At 40.1% G+C, this 24385-nt stretch overlaps 1 protein-coding gene across 27 annotated transcripts in view; it reads left to right on the forward strand.

The window, feature by feature from the left end:
- LOC108716082 (neurexin-1) overlaps positions 1-24385 on the forward strand; it is an 861870-nt gene that overhangs the window by 425622 nt on the left and 411863 nt on the right. For all 27 annotated transcript variants that reach the window (XM_041562467.1, XM_041562483.1, XM_041562470.1 and 24 more), the window contains 3 exons: positions 2181-2303; positions 8978-9359; positions 9947-10137. In XM_041562467.1, the coding sequence (XP_041418401.1) occupies positions 2181-2303; positions 8978-9359; positions 9947-10137 (696 nt within the window). The remainder of the gene's footprint in view (positions 1-2180; positions 2304-8977; positions 9360-9946; positions 10138-24385) is intronic.

Below are 24385 nucleotides of genomic sequence, written 5' to 3' on the forward strand. Positions count from 1 at the left end.
TCAGTTCAGTTAGAATTTCGGTCTAATAAACCAGAGTGTTGGGTTGTTGTTCTTTGCATAGTAGTGGTGCCTCAACTCTAATATACTCTTAGAAATGGTTAAATGCGATGTAATGGCTGAATTTCAATGGTAAAGAGTTTCTACAGTGAATACTTGGCTGATTAGTACACCTGAGGTCAAGTGCTGTTGTACATCGTGGAGAATGTATTTAAGTAAGGGCAAAAAGGCAGACATTAAAATGAATACAAATTTGATAGCGATGGTGAAAGTCATTTGTCTGAGTTGCAGTAATATTGAGCACTTTCTTTTAAAAGCCTTTAATTAACTTGTGCAGGAATAGCTACACATAAACTCTATTTATGTAAATCAACCATCCATAGCGCACATCTCCCCACTGCACGTCAACAAATCAGTGCTGTCAGAATTAAAGGGATTCTGTCATGATATTTATGGAATATTTGTATTGCTAAATTACATTATGAACATTGCACGTAATCTGATTTAAAAATTTATTCTTGCGACAATAAATGTATCTTAGTTGTAATATTGGCGTGTAGGCAGCCATTTCAGGTCATTTTGCCTGGTCATGTGCTTTCAGAAAGGGCCAATACTTCACGATGGAACTGCTTTCAGATCAGTTATTGTTTCTTCTACTAAATGTAAATGAAGAAGGAACTTGGATTAGCTACACCTGGATTTTTACTATTGAGTATTGTTCTTATATCTACCACTAGGTGGGGCATGGGAGCAATGCAGGTGTCAGGGGTCTTTTATCTGGTTACCTTCCTATTGTTCTGTTAAAGGTCTGCTCGGGGTGGAGGGGGTTTGTATTACTCCTACTTGCAGCACAGCAGTAAAGAGTGACTGAAGTTTATCAGTGCACAAGTCACGTGACTGGGGGCACCTGGGAAACTGACAACATGCCAGATTTCAAAATTATTTACAAATTATTTAAAAAAAAATGTGTTTGTTTTTCAATGTCAGATTCCATTTAAAGACAACTGGGGGCTATGTAAGTGGTCTACAAGAAACTGAGGGGGTTGTACATTAGGGGGCATATTTATTAAGGGTTGAAGTGAAAACACGAATTTTGAGTTTATTTTAGTGTAATTCGACTAGGGAATAGTTAAAATTCAATTCAAGTTTTTTAAAAAAAAAATCAAATTTATGGTGTACTGCCGCTTTAAGATTTTGAATTGGACCATTTGCCACATTAAACCTTCCGAGTTGCTGTTTTAGCCTATAAGGGACATCCTGGAATCAATTCGTAGTTGTTTGGAGACATCCTGATACTCGAGTTCAAATTCGATTTGAATTTGATTCGAATTCAGTTCGAATTGGAACCAAATTTGATTCAAATTCGATTCGAAATTCGATTCAAGTTTGCGGATCAATCCCATTCAACTGAATTGGCAAAATTAGATTTTTTTTTGAAAATTTCCAATTGGTCTTTTTTTTTTGAATTTTGAGTTCATGGAATTTTATGGGGGTTTTTACGAACTCCCATGAACTTGAAAATTGACCCTTGATAAATCTGCCCCTATATGTGTGACCTCACATATTCTAATGTTAATGTTTAGAGGCATTTATCTTCTACAGTTAGAGACTGTAACTGTAGTCTAATCACAATCAAATTCAGAGTCAGAATACTAGAAGGCAGCAGTGCTAACCACATTACAGATGGAGTGGACTGTATTCCTGGTACTGCAGCACAATATCCATGCTTTTAACTTTCAATGGAGAAATATACGGCTTGTTGTGTCAGATACTTCAAATTAGTTTGCACCATCTACAACATAAAATGCTTGAATGAGTCCCCATAAGCCAAACAGAAACCTATGGCTTACCAGGCGCACTAAAACTTCCATTACTCTCAGTCAGCGCCACTGTTTGGGTTGTAAATATTTCCAAAAATCAATACTCTAGAAGGTTCCTGTAATTGAAAAAAGTAAGATTGCAACAGTACATTAATCCTCGCAGGCTGCCTGAATGTGCCTTTCTATGTTAAACTAAACAAATGCAGAAAGGATGTGCACAATTCAAACTCTGTGTCTGTTCGTCTCTCTGTATATTTGGCAATGGCTATCGTATTTATGCAATTCTGTTCTTCCTCTGTAAGAGGTTCACTTGTTTCATTGTTGTGCTGTGCTTCAGTAATGACTGTTTGGCATGTCCTACAGGCAAAGGCCCAGAAACACTTTATGCTGGCTATAACCTCAATGATAATGAGTGGCACACAGTACGTGTGATCAGACGAGGGAAGAGTTTAAAGTTGACGGTGGATGATCAACAAGGAATGACAGGTACGTATATGACTATTATTTCTAGACAGAATGCCTGTGTTCCTTTGTGGGTATTAAGTCCATGCTAATAAAGATACATTTACATGGGCTGCTGTATTATTTTAATAAACACCTGCTTATATCTTCCTGGGCTTACTTTGCAATACTGACCAAACATCATCCAACAGCAGTTTCCAAGGAGATAATCCTTACTAATTTTTTCTTGCACATACTCTATTTCTTTATTTTTATGTTAATTAACATTCCACCAAGCCATTTAACCAATGCCAAATAAGTGGCTAATACACCTGTGCCATTATTTCATCTACAGTTGTCTACTGTGATAAGGAGCACTCTATAAATAGCTAGACCATTGATAAATCCAAGCAGCTGGTGGACTTGCCAGAGGCAAGATTCCATGGAACACACAGATCTATTGCTGTAATAACATAAAGACCAATCTTCAGGGTTGACCTCTGACCAGCAATGAAGAACGAGCGCTCAGAGTTGAGTATCACAAAGGGAATGCTACAGGCAGTGCAAGGATCTCAGCTGACCCTATATCATTTGGTTGCAACATTGCAGGACTGATAAGGAACCAATTCATTCTTATCTCGTTTTTCCTCTAGTTCATTTTTAAACTCTTTTTCATTCATTTTGTAATTTAAGGTAATTAACTTTAGAATATTTCATAACTGGGATATTTTTTAAGTTTATATACTATTACTGACCCATTATATGCCGGCCCTATAAAAATAATGACCCTTAAGCTTAGGTAATCAAAATCAGGGCAAAAGAAATGCTGTCAATCAGCAGGAAATAAAATAGGATTGTATTTGGAGGCTCATATCCTCATTTTAAAGATCCGCGGTGGCCTTGACCTTGAAGAGAAGTCTAAAGGTGGCCATAGATGTAACAATTACGTTCTTTCGTGGAAAAGATCTTTCCAAGAAAGATCGTTAGTTTCAGTACACATGTGTAGAGCTGAATCATAATATATACAAATAGAATTCTATCTGTATCTGACTATTCAGCACTAAAACAATGGCCAATGTTTGGGTACCTTCAAAGGCACCCATTCAAAATTCTCTGTCCATCCCGATCGACAAGCCGACCGATATCCAAGTCTTCTGCCAATATCGGCCGGCTCTTTTCCCACCATACACACACCGAACATTGTACAAAAAATAATTTTGTACGATATTATCTGTGCGTCTATGGCCACCTTCATTCTAATTTTCAAACTGGAATGTAGGACAGAAAAATTAAATATTTAAACAACTATAGTAAGTAATAAAAATAAGGTCAATTGCAATTTGGTGTGTTTAATAGCTTCTACTGTATAAATGGGAGGTGTGGCTTCTACTGTATAAATGGGAGGTGTGGCTTCTACTGTATAAATGGGAGGTGTGGATTTCATAAAAGTCCTACAACAAAGCCTCAGGAATAAGGCTGTTCTCCAAGTTTAAACCACTGATCAAGATCCTACAAAGAGTTTATTTTAAGGTAGACTTCTCCTTCAAACAAAAAGGGCCTTTGACCTACCTTAGATCAAGATATATCCACTGGATTCCATTTTCAAAACTGACAGATGAAAAAGCATGAGGCATAGAAATGTGAAGTGTTCCATGAATCACAATGATAATGGAGCAAATCATATTATACATCTGAAAAGCACTAGCTCCTTGGCAGAATTCAATGCTAATGACTGCACAGCGGAGGCAAAATATATATCAACATATCCTTCCTTAATGGAAAAATCGACGGATTGTGCATTTACTAGACGTTGTTTTCTAGATGGAGAAGCCAAGAGCATGTGCACTTTTTTCCCCTTTTCTTTTTTGCAAACTGTTTCATGTGATGGAAATAAAAACATTCCAAACGCAAACAGTTTGTCATAAGCCTTTATGCTTTTATAATGTTAATAAAAAGGAACATCAGATGCGCATTAATTAAACCCCTGCCTCTTGATGATTACTTTTCATATAAGAAAGAACATTAAATGTTTCAATTAAATTAAAAATTCTATATTAGGTAGTTTACAACTTTTAAAACTATCCCTATTTAATTTGTGTTTTAGAGTGTGGTGTGTTATTCTTTTACTGAAAATATTCCTTTTTTAGCTATATATATATATATATATATATATATATATATATATATATATATATATATATATATATATATATATATATATATATTCTTAAAGTACCACAGTTTGGAACTTTTTACTTGATTCATAGATCAATTCTGGATGAACTATTCCCAATGAAACTCAACTTTATAATTCAGAGTTCATTGTTTTCGATATAGTTTTATTATTGTTTATGATATTAAAACAGTTCACTTACAAAGTTTTTTTTCTTTAAATATTGTTGTAGAGATAGAGGATTCACTTGTGATACTAGAGCTTCAAAAGGCAATTGGCCATTGGCAAAGCTGAGGATCAACCCAGGTGCAGTTGTTTATAAATAGCACTTAATCCTGCAGTTGATGAGCCCTCAACGAATCCACAGAGGCCACTTAAATGTAGTGAAATGAAAAAAGTTTTATATTGAAGATGTGTTAGCCACAGAGCTTTACGGCTTTCATGCTAAAATAGCATTTAATCAGCATTCAAGCTGTTATTTTCAATGAAGACAGGCCAAATAAATACCCTCACAAGAGAACAGAATAATTTGTACTAAAGCTTAGCACTACAGAGAAACCGAAACTTCAGTCTAAGTTGTGCTATAAATATTTTGGCACCAATAAAATGGAAACAACAACCCTTGAAACCTTGGATCCACACATTCCATTGTTATGGATATCGTTCTTAACAGTTGGTGGTTCAACACAGGAGATACTTTCATGAACATGTATGTTACACATGTGCCACCATTCTCTAAAAATATTATTTCTTCTAAATGTCCCGATGTTGTGCTCAAGTGTCTCTTTAACCCCTTCAATGTGTCTCCAATGTGCAATTCTAATTTACTTTTCTTCTTTGCTCCTCAAAGGGCCAAAGTCCTTTAGTCTCCTTCTCTCAACTTCTCATGAATTCCCTTTCTCTTCCTGCATATCTTTCTGTTCCTTGTTATTGACAGTCCATTTTCTTTCCAGCTTTTTGCTTCTCATTTTTTGTTCATTTTCTCTTCAGTTTCCTTAAATCATAAAGTTAATTTTCTTCTTTATCTGTTTTTACATTTCATGATCACGTCTTCCCCTATCCGATGATGATTCCAATTTGTCTTCTCTTCACTTCTGTCTTTCTTCTCCTTTCTTACTGTCTCCCCTTCCAGGCATGACATAGTGATGTTAGGTAGTAAAAATTCCTTGTTTTAGTTTTATTGGATCGTTAAAGGAAACCTGTGAATTTTAACTTTCAAAACAGTAACGATAGGAAATACATTTGGCATTATCTAGAGGTACGCATTAGGTATTGTGCAGGGGCATCCATTGCAATAAATAAAAATATATACTAACAGGATTGGGAGAAAGGAGGTCCCTCCCCATAGAGTTGACCAATTAATACTAATACAGCCACTGCTGTTCACAATGGCTTAGGGATAGGCCCACACCAGTGTTCCAAATGGCAGGATGTGATCATAGTTGGAAAGAGGGAATGTATCTTTTGGTGGGATTCCAGAGGTATGGAGCAGTAAAACTATTTTAAGGCAGGAGATGGCAGTAGATGTGGATGTTGTAAAAAGACAATAGGACTAATTTAGAAAAGATGGGTGGTAAATTTCACCCATTGCAAATCAGAAATTACTAGTTATGATCACTCTATGACCAGTTAGAAAGCAAAGTATGAAAGAACAGATTTCTATAGAAAATTGCACTGGTGCAATTTAGCACCTATCTTTGTAAATTAGTCATTGTGCCCCTTAAAGTAACAGAGAGTAAGTGAATAAAAAAAGAGATAACTAGGAACATGTGGAGACAAATGATGAGAAATAAGGGCTCATTTACTATGACCTCCAAGCACTCCTCTTAGTGCACATTTAAAAAGCACTAGTGTGAAGGGGCTTGAATGTGCTGTGCACCTTGCACTAGATTGGAAATCTAACACTAAGGGCATTACTTATATATTTTTTTTTTTCCTCATATTTTACCACAAACAAACGCGACCCAACTCCCATACACATTTTTGGCTCATTTACTAATAATTAAACTCAAAAAATCATAATGAGTTTTTATAAATACCTTGAATTTATTTCAGTTTATAGGCTGAAAAACTTTGACTTTATTATGTTTTCGAGCTAAAACCAGAGTCAAACACCAGAAAATAGTGAATTCGAATTTTTTGAAACTTGAATTTTTTCGAAAAAAACAAAACTCGACCTTTAATAAATAGACCCCTTGGTGTAGAGAGAATTAGCAGCGGATGCAAGGCAGCACTGTTCTTACTGACTGCCATAGGGCAGGAGGTATGTATAGGGCTCCTTTGCATCATGCACCCATTGGCACTCCCTAACTTTCCATCTGAACAACATGCAAGTTAGGATATGGTTTGGGGGAGAAGGAAGAAGGCCTACTCCTCATGAATATTGGTCTGGAAATACAGGCAGCTCTATATTCATTGGGGAAGGAAGGTCTTTGCAGAAATTCAAAGAAGTTAATGGCCGTGTGTAAACTGCAAAACACATGGTGGGTTGTGGATTTTTTGCATTTTGCACCCTGCCCTACACTTAGTAAATGGCCCAGTAGTAAGGGATGGTGGTGGTAGTCAATGGTGAACAAATGAATCTAAAGGGAAGAAGGAGAGCAGTGTGGCTCCTGTTAGTTCTATATACCAATGGAAGATAACAAATAAATAAATGTCCAGATTGACTAACCTTAATAAAAACGAGCACTACCACAATCCAGAGAGATGATCATACTATTAAGTCCCAAACATGAGGATCAGCTTTAGGGTATCTTTATGAAATGCAGAAGGAGATTGGTTTGATAATGTTGGAGCCACTTGTATTTACCAAGATAACCGATCAATGAAAGACCTTGAGGGACAGTTTAATCATTTCCCTGCTATTTTATGTGCTTCTATAAAATGCTTATTATGTTAAATCAGTTTTAGAGAGCAGCTTGATTTATGCTGTGCTGCACAATTTTATCAACATTCACGGGAGATCTGGGAACACAGTCCGTATTAAAATGGAAGTTTCTTTTAAATGTTAAAAAAAAAACAAGAAAAAAAAGTGCTATGGAGGTGTCTCAATAATTGTGGCTGGTCAGTTTTCCAGGTCCATTCAATAAGTATATGTAGTGAATGAGAAATGCAGAATACATCTGAAGGTGGGAGACCTGTATAGAGTTCACACAACACAGAAGGACAAGGGAAAAAAACATCCATGAAGATATATTTAAAAACTTTTTACATTAAAAAAATAATGAGGATGATATTGTCCTAAAATACAATCAATCTTCTGCTCATAAATTGCTTTATTACAGCTCTACAGGAGGTCCTGTTTGTACAAAGTGCAAGAAATAGTAAATACTGTAGGCATAAGCAGGAGTAAAAAGCCTCTTTAGGTCCATATTCTGCTGCCTGCAAGGACAGTTTTAATTTGGGAAAGTTTTTGTGGGTCCCCATCCTCTGGAGGGGCCCCTCAGAGATTTTATAGTGTCAGGACAAGTGGAGGCCCAAAGGAGTCAATGGGACCACTGGTTATAGTTTTTTTTTAGCTGAAACCTTGGAGGAAGTTCAGGCAAGAGCTAATACATGAACAGAGCAAGCAAGGGAGCACCTACCATGGGCAGAGTGATCAGTAGGAACAAGACAAGCAACCCTATAATAAACATGGGTATCAGTGGGCGTTTTTTGCCCATCTTGGCTTCCATGCATGTGCCTGATGACACAGATGTCACTGAGCTAATATGGTACAGTGATGTCACATTTACTAACACTGGGCAAATATGCCCCAATTCTATGACCCATAGCAACCAGTCAGAGATTTCCTTTCATTATTCCCACTGCAGTAGACACATCAAAGCTGAGTTGAGTTCCATGTAAATAATAAGCACCAGTAGGCATTTGAATACCTTTTATTCTCATTTGGAAACCTCTGTCTCTCCAAGGTTCATATAAATGGCCAGATTCAAATCAGTGAGAAAAAGTTATCTCACGATTTATCACATGAAATTTCATGGACAAGATTCAATTTCAGGAGAAAAAAAGTTCTCCAAATTTTGTTTAATGTTTTCCAATAGACTTCAATAAGGTTTTAACATGATAAACTGTAAGACAAGTTTTTTTTTTAATTGAATTGCATCTCAAATTGAATCTCATTCATGACTTTTCATGTTATAAACCTTTTTCTCACTGAATTGAATCTGGCCCAAAGCTGGGAAAATAAAATAGGATAGGACCTCTATTGGCATCTGAGCAAACAGATTTGGTTTTAGTTTTTATAATTTTGTTTTAACTTACAGTACCTTGAACATCACTTCAGTGGTTCTGAAATATAAGGCCTACTACTGTGTCCCATAAAGGGAGAAAAAAGTGGCTGGTAGGGTCAGTTGGTCGATTATTTACAATATCATCTGAAGCAAAATTTCTGCGACCAGGCTGGAAATGTTCCACTTCTAGGCAGTGTCTTTTGCTAAATCTGACCCTTCTCACTTTAGGAGGCGGATGATGTTCCTATTGAACAAGACCACGTGTACAGAGGCAACATTTAAGATGTATGTCCTGTTTTGTGTTCTCTCCACAGGTCAAATGGCCGGAGATCACACAAGACTGGAGTTCCACAACATTGAGACTGGAATAATAACAGAGCGCCGTTACCTGTCTGTTGTCCCTTCCAACTTTATTGGGCATTTGCAGAGCTTAACGTTTAACGGCATGGCCTACATCGATTTGTGCAAGAACGGTGACATCGACTACTGTGAACTGAATGCTCCCTTTGTCTTCAAGAACATCATTGCAGATCCAGTCACATTCAAGACGAAAGAAAGCTACGTTGCCCTTGCCACTCTCCAAGCCTACACTTCCATGCACCTTTTCTTCCAGTTCAAGACAACATCTCCTGATGGGCTTATTCTCTATAACAGTGGGGATGGGAATGACTTCATTGTAGTTGAACTGGTTAAAGGGTAAGTACAAGCAGGTGAAGGCAACTATGTAGCAAGAAAATGACATAATTTAATAATGTACAGTGTATTCATTAATTAATGAGACATTTTTATGGTGTTGTTGTTTTGATGTGCAATATTCAGCAGCTTACAAGTGAACTGATGACGAAAATAAAACAAAGAACTGAAAGATGCATTGTTCATCACAGTTTCCACTAGAGGTCCTCATTGGACCATCTATTCAACCTCATGCTGATGTCTCCATCCAGCATCTTTTTAAGATTCACATTACATTGTTTCATGTTGTGAATATGTGAAACATTGACTTGGTTGTCAATGGCAACAGTCCAAGATGCAGGATTACACTTGAGAAGAGACAGGTGTAAAACTAATAATATTTTGCTGGGGTTTTTTTCTTCATTAATAGTTTTAAACATATCGAACGTTTGTGTTAATGATCACAAATCAAATTGGGTTTCTGATTTATGACGGCTGCTTTAATTATACAATGATTTAATACTTACATAATACAACAGAAAAGGGAATCAAGGAATAAAAAATATTATACTGATGTTTGTTGAGTTTCATTCTTAACATTTTGCTTGCAGGTATTTGCATTATGTGTTTAACTTGGGGAATGGTGCAAATCTGATTAAAGGAAGCTCCAATAAGCCTTTAAATGACCATCAATGGCACAATGTTATGATCTCCAGGGACACAAGCAACCTCCATACTGTAAAGATCGACACTAAAATCACAACCCAAAGTACAGCGGGAGCAAGGAACCTCGACCTGAAAAGTAAGTGTGTTTTGTTGTACATCTTATTGAATTATATCTCAATATACAGTTCATGCAGAAAACTCATGGCCCTTGCAAACTGGGAACCCAACCGAGAAATAGTCTGACCACGGCAGCACCAACTATTGTAGTTAAGGATGGGCGAATTTGACCCGTCTAGGTTCGGCAAAAATTCACCTAATTCGAATTGTTTTTGATGCGCGTCTTTTTTTTTCTTTCTGTTGCACGACACTATACAAGTATATGGGCGTCATTTCTGCGGCGAAACAAGGCGAAAAAATTTGCCCATCCCAAATTGTAGTAACAGGGCATACAGCCTTTGGGAAGGTACTGTTGCTGTGGAATAGCAGCTATAGTATGGAGAGATGGTGTCTATAGTAACAGTGGATAATAGTCTCTGGGAAGGGAGTGTGACTGTGGGATAGCAGGTATAGTAGGGAGAGATGTGTCTATAGTAACAGTGGGATAATAGTCTCTGGGAAGGGAGTGTGACTGTGGGATAGCAGGTATAGTAGGGAGAGATGGTGTCTATAGTAACAGTGGGATAATAGTCTCTGGGAAGGGAGTGTGACTGGGATAGCAGGTATAGTAGGGAGAGATGGTGCCTATAGTAACAGTGGATAATAGTCTCTGGGAAGGGAGTGTGACTGTGGGATAGCAGGTATAGTAGGGAGAGATGGTGCCTATAGTAACAGTGGATAATAGTCTCTGGGAAGGGAGTGTGACTGTGGGATAGCAGGTATAGTAGGGAGAGATGGTGTCTATAGTAACAGTGGATAATAGTCTCTGGGAAGGGAGTGTGACTGTGGGATAGCAGGTATAGTAGGGAGGGATGGTGCCTATAGTAACAGTGGATAATAGTCTCTGGGAAGGGAGTGTGACTGTGGGATAACAGGTATAGTAGGGAGAGATGGTGCCTATAGTAACAGTGGATAATAGTCTCTGGGAAGGGAGTGTGACTGTGTTATAGCAGGTATAGTAGGGAGAGATGGTGCCTATAGTAACAGTGGATAATAGTCTCTGGGAAGGGAGTGTGATTGTGGGATAGCAGGTATAGTAGGGAGAGATGGTGCCTATAGTAACAGTGGATAATAGTCTGTGGGAAGGGAGTGTGACTGTGCGATAGCAGGTATAGTAGGGAGAGATGGTGTCTATAGTAACAGTGGATAATAGTCTCTGGGAAGGGAGTGTGACTGTGGGATAGCAGGTATAGTAGGGAGAGATGGTGTCTATAGTAACAGTGGGATAATAGTTTCTGGGAAGGGAGTGTGACTGTGGGATAGCAGGTATAGTAGGGAGAGATGGTGCCTATAGTAACAGAGGGATAATAGTCTCTGGGAAGGGAGTGTGACTGTGAGATAGCAGGTATAGTAGGGAGAGATGGTGCCTATAGTAACAGTGGATAATAGTTTCTGGGAAGGGAGTGTGACTGTGGGATAGCAGGTATAGTAGGGAGAGATGGTGTCTATAGTAACAGTGGATAATAGTCTCTGGGAAGGGAGTGTGACTGTGGGATAGCAGGTTTAGTAGGGAGAGATGGTGTCTATAGTAACAGTGGATAATAGTATCTGGGAAGGGAGTGTGACTGTGGGATAGCAGGTATAGTAGGGAGAGATGGTGTCTATAGTAACAGTGGATAATAGTCTCTGGGAAGGGAGTGTGACTGTGGGATAGCAGGTATAGTAGGGAGAGATGGTGCCTATAGTAACAGTGGGATAATAGTCTCTGGGAAGGGAGTGTGACTGTAGGATAGCAGGTATAGTAGGGAGAGATGGTGCCTATAGTAACAGTGGATAATAGTCTCTGGGAAGGGAGTGTGACTGTGGGATAGCAGGTATAGTAGGGAGAGATGGTGTCTATAGTAACAGTGGATAATAGTCTCTGGGAAGGGAGTGTGACTGTGGGATAGCAGGTATAGTAGGGAGAGATGGTGTCTATAGTAACGGTGGGATAATAGTCTGTGGGAAGGGAGTGTGACTGTGGGATAGCAGGTATAGTAGGGAGAGATGGTGCCTATAGTAACAGTGGATAATAGTCTCTGGGAAGGGAGTGTGACTGTGGGATAGCAGGTATAGTAGGGAGAGATGTGTCTATAGTAACAGTGGGATAATAGTCTCTGGGAAGGGAGTGTGACTGTGGGATAGCAGGTATAGTAGGGAGAGATGGTGTCTATAGTAACAGTGGGATAATAGTCTCTGGGAAGGGAGTGTGACTGTGGGATAGCAGGTATAGTAGGGAGAGATGGTGTCTATAGTAACAGTGGATAATAGTCTCTGGGAAGGGAGTGTGACTGTGTTATAGCAGGTATAGTAGGGAGAGATGGTGCCTATAGTAACAGTGGATAATAGTCTCTGGGAAGGGAGTGTGACTGTGGGATAGCAGGTATAGTAGGGAGAGATGGTGCCTATAGTAACAATGGATAATAGTCTGTGGGAAGGGAGTGTGACTGTGCGATAGCAGGTATAGTAGGGAGAGATGGTGTCTATAGTAACAGTGGATAATAGTCTCTGGGAAGGGAGTGTGACTGTGGGAAAGCAGGTATAGTAGGGAGAGATGGTGTCTATAGTAACAGTGGGATAATAGTTTCTGGGAAGGGAGTGTGACTGTGGGATAGCAGGTATAGTAGGGAGAGATGGTGCCTATAGTAACAGAGGGATAATAGTCTCTGGGAAGGGAGTGTGACTGTGAGATAGCAGGTATAGTAGGGAGAGATGGTGCCTATAGTAACAGTGGGATAATAGTCTCTGGGAAGGGAGTGTGACTGTGGGATAGCAGGTATAGTAGGGAGAGATGGTGTCTATAGTAACAGTGGATAATAGTCTCTGGGAAGGGAGTGTGACTGTGGGATAGCAGGTTTAGTAGGGAGAGATGGTGTCTATAGTAACAGTGGATAATAGTCTCTGGGAAGGGAGTGTGACTGTGGGATAGCAGGTATAGTAGGGAGAGATGGTGTCTATAGTAACAGTGGATAATAGTCTCTGGGAAGGGAGTGTGACTGTGGGATAGCAGGTATAGTAGGGAGAGATGGTGCCTATAGTAACAGTGGGATAATAGTCTCTGGGAAGGGAGTGTGACTGTAGGATAGCAGGTATAGTAGGGAGAGATGGTGCCTATAGTAACAGTGGATAATAGTCTCTGGGGAGGGAGTGTGACTGTGGGATAGCAGGTATAGTATGGAGAGATGGTGTCTATAGTAACAGTGGATAATAGTCTCTGGGAAGGGAGTGTGACTGTGGGATAGCAGGTATAGTAGGGAGAGATGGTGTCTATAGTAACGGTGGGATAATAGTCTGTGGGAAGGGAGTGTGACTGTGGGATAGAAGGTATAGTAGGGAGAGATGGTGCCTATAGTAAAAGTGGAAAATAGTCTCTGGGAAGGGAGTGTGACTGTGGGATAGCAGGTATAGTAGGGAGAGATGGTGCCTATAGTAACAGTGGATAATAGTCTCTGGGAAGGGAGTGTGACTGTGGGATAGCAGGTATAGTAGGGAGAGATGGTGTCTATAGTAACAGTGGATAATAGTCTCTGGGAAGGGAGTGTGACTGTGGGATAGCAAGTATAGTAGGGAGAGATGGTGTCTATAGTAACAGTGGATAATAGTCTCTGGGAAGGGAGTGTGATTGTGGGATAGCAGTTATATTAGGGAGAGATGGTGCCTATAGTAACAGTGGGATGATAGTCTCTGGGAAGGGAGTGTGACTGTGGGATAGCAGGTATAGTAGGGAGAGATGGTGCCTATAGTAACAGTGGATAATAGTCTCTGGGAAGGGAGTGTGACTGTGGGATAGCAGGTATAGTAGGGAGAGATGGTGTCTATAGTAACAGTGGATAATAGTCTCTGGGAAGGGAGTGTAACTGTGGGATAGCAGGTATAGTAGGGAGAGATGGTGCCTATAGTAACAGTGGATAATAGTCTCTGGGAAGGGAGTGTGACTGTGGGATAGCAGGTATAGTAGGGAGAGATGGTGCCTATAGTAACAGTGGATAATAGTCTCTGGGAAGGGAGTGTGACTGTGGGATAGCAGGTATAGTAGGGAGAGATGGTGTCTATAGTAACAGTGGATAATAGTCTCTGGGAAGGGAGTGTAACTGTGGGATAGCAGGTATAGTAGGGAGAGATGGTGCCTATAGTAACAGTGGATAATAGTCTCTGGGAAGGGAGTGTGACTGTGGGATAGCAGGTATAGTAGGGAGAGATGGTGCCTATAGTAACAGTGGATAATAGTCTCTGGGAAGGGAGTGTGACTGTGGGATAGCAGGTATAGTAGGGAGAGATGGTGTCTATAGTAACAGTGGATAATAGTCTCTGGGAAGGGAGTGTAACTGTGGGATAGCAGGTATAGTAGGGAGAGATGGTGCCTATAGTAACAGTGGATAATAGTCTCTGGGAAGGGAGTGTGACTGTGGGATAGCAGGTATAGTAGGGAGAGATGGTGCCTATAGTAACAGTGGATAATAGTCTCTGGGAAGGGAGTGTGACTGTGGGATAGCAGGTATAGTAGGGAGAGATGGTGCCTATAGTAACAGTGGATAATAGTCTCTGGGAAGGGAGTGTGACTGTGGGATAGCAGGTATAGTAGGGAGAGATGGTGTCTATAGTAACAGTGGATAATAGTCTCTGGGAAGGGAGTGTGACTGTGGGATAGCAGGTATAGTAGGGAGAGATGGTGCCTATAGTAACAGTGGATAATAGTCTCTGGGAAGGGAGTGTGACTGTGGGATAGCAGGTATAGTAGGGAGAGATGGTGTCTATAGTAACAGTGGATAATAGTCTCTGGGAAGGGAGTGTAACTGTGGGATAGCAGGTATAGTAGGGAGAGATGGTGCCTATAGTAACAGTGGATAATAGTCTCTGGGAAGGGAGTGTGACTGTGGGATAGCAGGTATAGTAGGGAGAGATGGTGCCTATAGTAACAGTGGATAATAGTCTCTGGGAAGGGAGTGTGACTGTGGGATAGCAGGTATAGTAGGGAGAGATGGTGTCTATAGTAACAGTGGATAATAGTCTCTGGGAAGGGAGTGTAACTGTGGGATAGCAGGTATAGTAGGGAGAGATGGTGCCTATAGTAACAGTGGATAATAGTCTCTGGGAAGGGAGTGTGACTGTGGGATAGCAGGTATAGTAGGGAGAGATGGTGCCTATAGTAACAGTGGATAATAGTCTCTGGGAAGGGAGTGTGACTGTGGGATAGCAGGTATAGTAGGGAGAGATGGTGCCTATAGTAACAGTGGATAATAGTCTCTGGGAAGGGAGTGTGACTGTGGGATAGCAGGTATAGTAGGGAGAGATGGTGTCTATAGTAACAGTGGATAATAGTCTCTGGGAAGGGAGTGTGGCTGCATGCTGCTAATTTTGAATGCCAGGACCTGGGCCTTTGAGTGCTTACCCATGGAGCAGAGTGCAAAGTGAGAAACATAGTGGCTTGTACCTGTTTTTTTTTATTAAAAGACACATGAAAGGTAAAAAATAAAAAGGGGAGAAAAATATGTGGATTGGGAGTATATTGATCCCCCACAAAACATCTAGAGAGACATCAAAAAGCAAAAATAAAATGTAATAAAATATACAATGTTGCAGTTACACATGTTACCAGAAGAGGGCGTGTGTGATGCACCGTTATGATTTATCTCGTTATTCTCCACTAATGAACCTGCTGAAATAATATCTGTAACTCAGAACAATCCTTTAAGATAAAATCAATATTAGTAGAGCTGTTGATGAGGGTACATTATTAGGCGTATAATGAATATATTTCCATATATTACACAACCATTTAATAACTATTACATAAATCTGTATTTAAAGAAAGACAAAATTCAAATAGAAAGGAATCATTATTGTCAAAACGATCAGTCTTTATAAATCTTGCAAAGACCGAGCCGGGTTAACGAAGACAAAAAATAACGAGGAGGCTTCTCCCCACAAGAGGGCAGACGAAGAATACATGATAAACTCTTCATTACCGGCTAAATATTGAGTTACTAAGCAACAAAAGCAAGTGCTCCTTAAGGAATTTCTATGAGTCCTTCCTTCTTTGTTCCATATTTAAAGTCAAGCGCTTGTAATTGCCCTGCTGCCCTGTGAATGTGCCGCCAGATTGTGGCCTCCCACGTAACATTGTCAGGGATCTTGCGGCGCCACTAAGGATGCAAAAAGCTTAATTCTTATTGATGCTGGAGAATCCAGTGACTGGGACTTAAAGATAATAATGGCAAAGAAGCTTATTTTTTGTCAGATATCTTTCATGAAATGTGTGTGCGTTGGACAGAGTGCGGGAAACAGGCACAATCTTCCATGTTTTTTTGCACTTTGCACCCTGCTCTGCACATAGAAATATTACCAGGCTCTGGGTAAATGGCGCCTGTAGGCAGGGCCGGGCCAAGACAGCCGGGCGCCCAAGGCAACCCGGCAGCCTTCTTCGCCCCCTTGCGCGCCGGACTTCGAGTGCGCATGCGCGTGCGGCCAGAAATGCGCATGCACGCACAGCCGGAAGTGCGCATGCGTGCACATCAGAAACTGCGTGTCAGGAACTGTGGCATAAACTGCGCATGCCGGAAATATTTTAATTCGTGAAGGGGGAAGAGAGCGCCGGTGGGAAAGAAAGGGTCCAGACAAGGGGTAGGCTGAAGAAAGAGGTACGTTCTTGGCGCCCCCACTTGATTGCGCCCTAGGCACGTGCCTCTTCTGCCTACCCCTAGTTCCGGCCCTGCCTGTAGGGTGTGTTTAGGACGGTTCAGACCTATGGCATAAAGTGTGCAATTTTGTTTTGGAATGTAGGGAGACTTAAGGTGTCATACATGGCCAGATCCGCTTATTTGGTAAGGTCAACAGTTGAGTGAATCCAGACCTGGTTTGGCCAACTAACTCAAGCAGGGCAGGAACTAGTGAAAGATATAAAAGTCACATGCCTAAGGCATAACCCTGGGGGAAGGGTGTCCGGCACCTAACTCTTTTCTCATCTACTCTCATGTCCCCATAATAGTTGTTGGTGTTCTGGTGTGTCAAATAGTGTGAGTGTCTTATTTCAAGGTTATTTGTGAATGCAAACCTACGCCAGGAGGATGGGCGATGAGGCTGGACAGTAATCATGTGCCAACTTGAAGCCTGAATCCACCCCACCTACAACATTCTAGTGCCCCACTTCTACCTGGATGCACTCTTTTTTATATACTTGCACTGGCATGCCCCGCCTCCTCTGTAACATCACAGCAGGGGCAGGCGCAGGTATATAAATAGGAGCACACAGCAGGTTAGGGTTGGGTGTGGGTTCTCCAGGTATGGGTTAGGGTTGGGTGCAGGTTGGGTTTTTGTCAAGCAGCACATGACTACTGGATGGGGTTGCCTTGGGCAGTAGGCCTGCCATTGAATCTAGGGTTAAGCATGGAATCATTCATTGGGGCCAGCAGAGACCTGTAAGGGCCATCTCAATTTGGTGCTCTTTCTTCGACGGGATTATCAATTGACCAATCACTGCCTACTTGGTTCTAAAGAAGCTGAATCTGCAACTTAAATCTGCCCGTGTTTGGGAACATCAAGTGGCTTGTCCAAATTTTCAAGAACCTTGTGGTGGGATGGATGACAGATGTGAAAGTCAGAACATTTAACCTTTCTGCCTAATCCCTTTGTGTGTAAAGGTCAAGTCTGGAATAGAGAGGGGAGAAAAGGCAGTTTGTAGTCCCTATCTCCGATTGCTTGTCTGATCCTGTTCCAATGTATTGTCTTTACTGTCTGGGGACTGTGTCTTTTCTCTATAATTGAGCGTTAAAACGAAAATCATGTGTTCTTGCTTGTGGGTCTCTGTGTGTGGTAGGTTTGTCATTGCAAGTGTAACAACAGGTTTTGACTCAGATGTTGTCAAACAAATCCTTTAAGGTTTCCTACTATGCTCTTAACCCTTCACATGCTGGCAAACATAGAATCTATGATGCTCTTGGCATAAAAGTGCCATTGTGTGCAAATTCTATGTTTTCGGGTTGCATTTCCATCTTTGCCATGCCTCGTGTTTAGTGGCAACATGAAGAGTGGATTGATCATGAGGTACCAGAACGCAAAACATTAAATCACATCTTAAATCATTCATGGGGCTCAAAATGCAGGCCTGTTAAGGGACACTAAAGCTTTTGAGGATAAGAAAAATGTAATTATTTGCAAAAATGCTGTTATGGAAGACTATGGTTCATTCTTCACCTTGGCATAGAGCGTTTTTTTGCTTTTCTAGAATGTGTAGCACAAAGAGTTGCCCCTCGCTTTGTATTTCTGTATGTGGCACTGCCGGATTTCAGTAGAGATATATACAAAGGTGTAAAGCAACTGGTAGGGTTGCCAACTTTTGTCCAAGACAATAACAACCAATGATGTAAGGGGCAGGATGGAGAGGGGATGGAGCAGTAACATAAAATTTTGGTTACATGGCCTCCCCACATGGCCACAAAAATAACAAGGTGTGCATGGTGTGGGGGTTTCAACTGGGGTGGGGCACAAGGAAACATATGGGGATTGCGGTTGGAGTGGGGGGCTCGGGTTTGGGTGTGGGCCCCTGAGGTGGCAGTCTGAAGCAGGTGGTCTGGTGCCTTTGTTGGTTGATTTCACAATGACTCACTCCCACCATGTAATAGTAAATTCAGTGCTGTTCAACTTCTGTGGTTCTGAAAGATGGACATTTTCTGGTCTACATGTTGGAGGACTGCCAATGGATACCAGTATTGACCACTCCCGATTTTAAATCACCTCCACTTTAAACCACACCCATACTATTGGGAGAACCTTTAAGACCATTTCCACATTAATTAACAAGACCATGCAAAGATAAACAGTATATAATGTACTATATAAGAAGATGGCACCACTCCTACAGTCTGTATGAGGTGTGAACACCTGAACAATACAGAGTATTGAGGTATGAACAATGCAGAGGGTTACAGTCGGAATCTAAGGTGTAAACAATACAATGGCCAATTAAGCTCAGTCCTGATTTATTATAAAACATACATAAGGTAAACAGTCACAGTAGCCACAGGCCACCAGTTGGACGGCACTGGATAATATTGAACTTTGTGAATAAAAAATGGTGGAAATCACTGCAGCATATGATAACATGTTTAATTGTTTCACATCTCCACAGGCCGCTTGGTTGTATTCATTATAGCTACTGGCTTGAATATGTGCCTAATTATAACCCCCAGTAGCAGTGCAAAGCATAAAATCACATGCTGTTTTGTGAGCTTTGAACACCATTCACAGTGGTGCTTTGGCCATTACACATTCCTTACAAACAGCTTCTAGCACCAGTGTGCTGGATCAGATAAATGACATTCAGTTACTCACTAGCTGCAAAGTAGGTCCCATGTGTTGCTTGTGCATGGAATTGACTTACACCTAGTGCTAGTTTCACACCCCAAGGAAAAAAACAAGGAAAGAGTAATACACTGGGGGTGCTAATATATTAGGCACCTCCCAGTGTATTGAATTTCTATCATGTTTCTAAGGACCAATTCCCTTGTAAGGAAAAAATTGCAGTGCCAATCTTTTTTCCATACTCTAAAAACTCCCAAACATGCGTAAAATAGAAACATTTTCTGATTGTACTATACTGAGCATGTGCTAGCCTAGGAAGCTCCAAGGAAACTAAAAAAATGTCAAAAAGATGCCAACATAGTGTTAAGTAGCAAAGATCCCCAGACAAATGCATTTTTTTCCAGGAGCCCTGGCCTGGGAAAAAAGTTTGAGATTTAATACACTGGAGGGTGTTTCATATTTTGGAACCCACTCCACTGTATTGCCCTTTCCTTGTCCTTAGAATCCGTTTTCATCATATTAGACCTCATCAGGGCAAGATATGGGAGCAGACTTGTGCTTGACGTGAGAGGAGTCCTGATTAATTTAGAAACTAAAGAGTTTTACAGTAGGAACATTATTTTTTATGTGAAGATCAATTCTAAATTCTAGTTGAATGACTTAGGCATTTCTTTATTTCAGGGTTGCATGTCATGTTGCCTCTTTTCATGGACATTTGTTTTATTTCCAATTATCTCAATTCTTCCAATCTGTGCTTGCCTGTTACCATTAGGGCTAAAATGTTGCTTTTTCTTCCTCCTCTCCTAACTAACATAAGGTGTGGTGTAGTGCTTGTGAAGCATCAGAACAATAGTCCTCTAAACAGAATTAAATATTAATATTGGGTGGAAAAACAACAAAAAAAATATGATTTTCCCAACTTCACCTGGCCGACTCCCTACTGGTCACTAGAACATGACTTTAGACTGCAAATGGCAACATGGAGGACATGGAGGAAAGACCAATACAGTTTGAGGGACACAGGAGACAACTCTAGCAGTTGGGATCTTCCACAGGAATGGAGTCATCTATGAACTTACTAGTCATTGTCCCAGAGGTATAAATGCAAAATTGGCCATTCATCTAGAACAACAAGAAGCCACCTTATCTGACTGGTTTGTCTCTGTTATGCTTTGCACTTTTGTTGTCTAAATCAGTAATTAGGAAGCATGCTTCTAAGCAATAATCACTTGACTGTGTGGGTTGAAGAAACTAAAATCAAAACAAATGGAGGCCCAATTCTGAGGTTGCCTCCTACCCACCATAGCTGGAAATCACATGGACATCAGAACAATCTGATCTGCTTTGTGTGCCAGTGTCCTTAAACCAGAATTGACTTGAGTTCATAAGCAGTGGCAAAGCATTATTAGACCCAACAGATTTGCTTTGCTACCCATCAAAACACACGCATAGAGAAATATAACATTTTACTTTATTGTTAAGATTGGCTACAAAGCTGTACAGTTTGTTACCTTCCTTTTCTATGAGTGAAATTAGGTTCGCTTTTAATATAGAGCAGGTAGTCATTTTATTTCAGCCACTGTGCAGTAAATTTGCTTTTATTTGGCCTGTGCACTTTCTAATTTGAGCTCCTCTTGTTCCACCAGCACAAACTGTTCAACCCTTTACAACTAATGAGATGCATTTAATTTCTGCATTCTCTTCACCTTGTGACTCACAGTTTGGCTGCTAATAACCACAGACTAGGGACCTGCATACCTCCTGCTGCATATGTCCAACCACAAGGTGATACTTTATGCTTGTAATGAATAGACTTTTGTGAATTGGCTGAGGAACAAGGAATTTTCCCACTTAACTGAGCCTTTGTATTTATGTTTGTGGCCTCTGCTGCCATTTTATTTTTAAATGCATTCTTATGAGAGTGGAAAATTGTGTTACAGAAAATCAAGTCTATTCTTTAGGTCCATGGGTGGCTTGAGGAGCTTTATGTTGCTCTGAGTTTAATAAACATGTCTGATTGAAATGCCTATGACAACTCAGGGACACGACTGGATTATATTTAAATTATTATCTTGGTTGGGCACAAATTTACATACACTTTGGTACTGTCTTCTGTCAAAAAGATAATAATAGGGTATGGCTTGTTTATACATTGACTCCCAACGCTGTAGTAAGTGAAAGGAACAATAATGAGCCCTTGTATATCAACTAGCCGGCAGGTCTTGCATAATCCTCTCATAGTTAAAAGAGGCAAAGTTAAGGCCAGGGGTTCAGGCGTTAAAGGAGGTAGGGTTGGGTGTCAACTGGAACCATTCTTCACTGCATGTGAAATTAGGAAAATTTATCCTAAACAGACATATTAATTAGACTCATGTACAAAAGACATGTATCTTGACATTTAAAGAAAAGCAAAGGCATAAATAAAATGCAATAATATGGAGATATTCCTAAGAGCAGGGTCGGTGGGAGGGTGGTGGTGGTGGTGAGGGGCCCAGGATTGAAGACCAAAACATAGAAGGTCAATGTAATTTAGATATAGATGAAGCCGCCTTGACAGAGGCATTGAAAGTCCATTTCAGCAGGCTGAGTATTGTGGGTATTTTTACAACTGAAACACAGTCTGCCTCTGTAGATGGTGAATTAAAATCCATTACAATTGTGGCTAAGTACAGATTCTGATAATGTCTAAGTATAGCACAGCATGCTATTAAAGCCTTATCACTAGGCATACATAATTAATGCCACAATTTTTGTAGCACTGAAAAAACCAATGGGCATAACAGTCTCCTCTGATCTTTATGTGAACGGATCTTGTTTTCAAAAATATTTGCTTTTGCATGCCTCTGATATTATGAAAGCTTACTCTCCCACCACCTAAAGTAGTGAATTTAATCTCCAGTTTATTTAGGTATTTTACCTATGCGAGTTATTGATAATGAGAATCTCATATTCTCCGTGATGTAAAAGTCCTAGCGCAGAATTTGTTGGATCAATTACTGGGTAAGGAAAGGAAATAACAAAATAGACTCTGTCTACAAGTTAATGAGTTAATGAGTCTCCAAACTAATGGTAAATCAATAAGGCTATGGCGAATGGACAATGAGTTCTGTGTTTGTTCCAAGAACCCCAGTTTATTTAGTAGAATAATGCATGACTTTGGGAATCTGACGGGGGGGGGGGGGGGGGGTTCCAGTTGAAGGGCAAGCATCACTATGTTCTTATAAAAATGAAACTCTTCAATTTTTATCATGGGGTTATTTTAAGAAACAACTGTTTGGCTTTGTTAACCCTTTCAAATGTGCGCAGAAGGTAAAATAATCTCCCAATTAAAAGGTGAGCTCAGCTGTCCATTCAGTGTGAACATTAGTGAAAATATTCATTCCTATAGTCAGATGCCACCAACATGGAATGCCTTGGCTACATATAAAGACACGCAAAAAGACCAGCAACCCTCTTCAACATTGTAACTGCTAATCATCAAAATGGGGGCTCTATTGACATGGGCTTACTGTTATTGGTGAATCAAAATAGCAGAAAATACACCAATGGCAATCATTTAAACCTATATTTATTAACTACAGAACAGTGTAGTTGCCACCTATCCTCCCAAAGAGGCGCCATTCGTCTATTTTCTGCTGTTTTGGATGAAGACACAAGCACTCCATCCCAACATTTATTAAGGTCTTCCATGACATTGTTCTTTCCCTGCTCTCAATTTATTGAACTCCATTAACTAGCTAAAAGCAGCAATCCCATGTTTCTGACACTCTTACACCTTGACTATAATAATGCATAATGGGATTTGTCCTATTGTCTTAGGTTTCATTTTCCTCCACCCTGGGCATACTTTTATTGCCATGCCTGTGGTTAAGTCAGGCCAGGATGTGAGCGTTGCTTTGTGGCTTTCATGATGCTGTCATTAAGATATAGTTTCACATCCTATCCAAGTAATTAATTTCACCAGAGACAGGTTGTGTTATATGTATATTATGGGAGGAAATAAGATGGTCGTTGTTAAAAAATTAAGAATACAAATTCCATTAATTGTCATCAGATAGGGTTTAGAAACTTAAAAAGGGCTTGTAAAGGTAATTACAACAGAAATGTATTATAAAATGATGTAGGACCACTCTTAGTGGTTCTACAAACTGTTATATTATTTAGGGAAATAAATAAGAATCCCTAGCTACCCTTAGACGCCGATGGTGCTGTAGAGATATCATTAGAGCACCGTAAGTTCCATTCTGCACAGTGTATATAATAATATAGCTGCATAATCATCAAAGACCTCCTGATTATTTTCCAAGTATAAGGGCAACCGATCTCTACATTAGCTCGATGGATGAAGGTCAGCGATGAGCTTCCTTAAATAAGCATGCACTATTTTCCGTCGTTCTATCTGGTCAAGCTTATAATAAAGTTGTGGTGATTTAAAACCTGCTGCTTCAGCTGATGTCCTAGTAAGATGTCTATTTAGACACACTTACTCAAGATTTTTTTCCCCAGCTTTAACAAAACCACAAATATTTGCAAGCCATTCTCCGCCTAACACACTGGAAATAAGCAGATTCAGACTGGAGGTATTGAAAGAGTCACTTTTAACATAAATACACAGATTTCAGAAATATACAGTACAACGGTGTTAGTTTCTGAGCAGACTGGGGAACAGTTAAAATAAATATTTATGCTGACATTACCGTTATCTTCTCAACAAATAAATGGTAAATGCACACTGCTTTTTAAAAAAAAAACACTTTGGCATTTGCAGGGAGACAATATTAAAATCTCTGTGGTATGCCATTCGGTTTTTAAGACCAGTGAAACTGTTAAAATTTTCATAGGTTTTCAGTTCCTGCTCCATAGGATATTAAGACAGTTGGATTAACGAAATAATACCAAGGCATTATGAGAGTGTAGTATACATCAGCATGTATAATGTATACTTAAACATG

This window comes from Xenopus laevis, chromosome 5L (genome assembly GCF_017654675.1).
Source record: "Xenopus laevis strain J_2021 chromosome 5L, Xenopus_laevis_v10.1, whole genome shotgun sequence".
Taxonomy (NCBI): Eukaryota; Metazoa; Chordata; class Amphibia; order Anura; family Pipidae; genus Xenopus; species Xenopus laevis.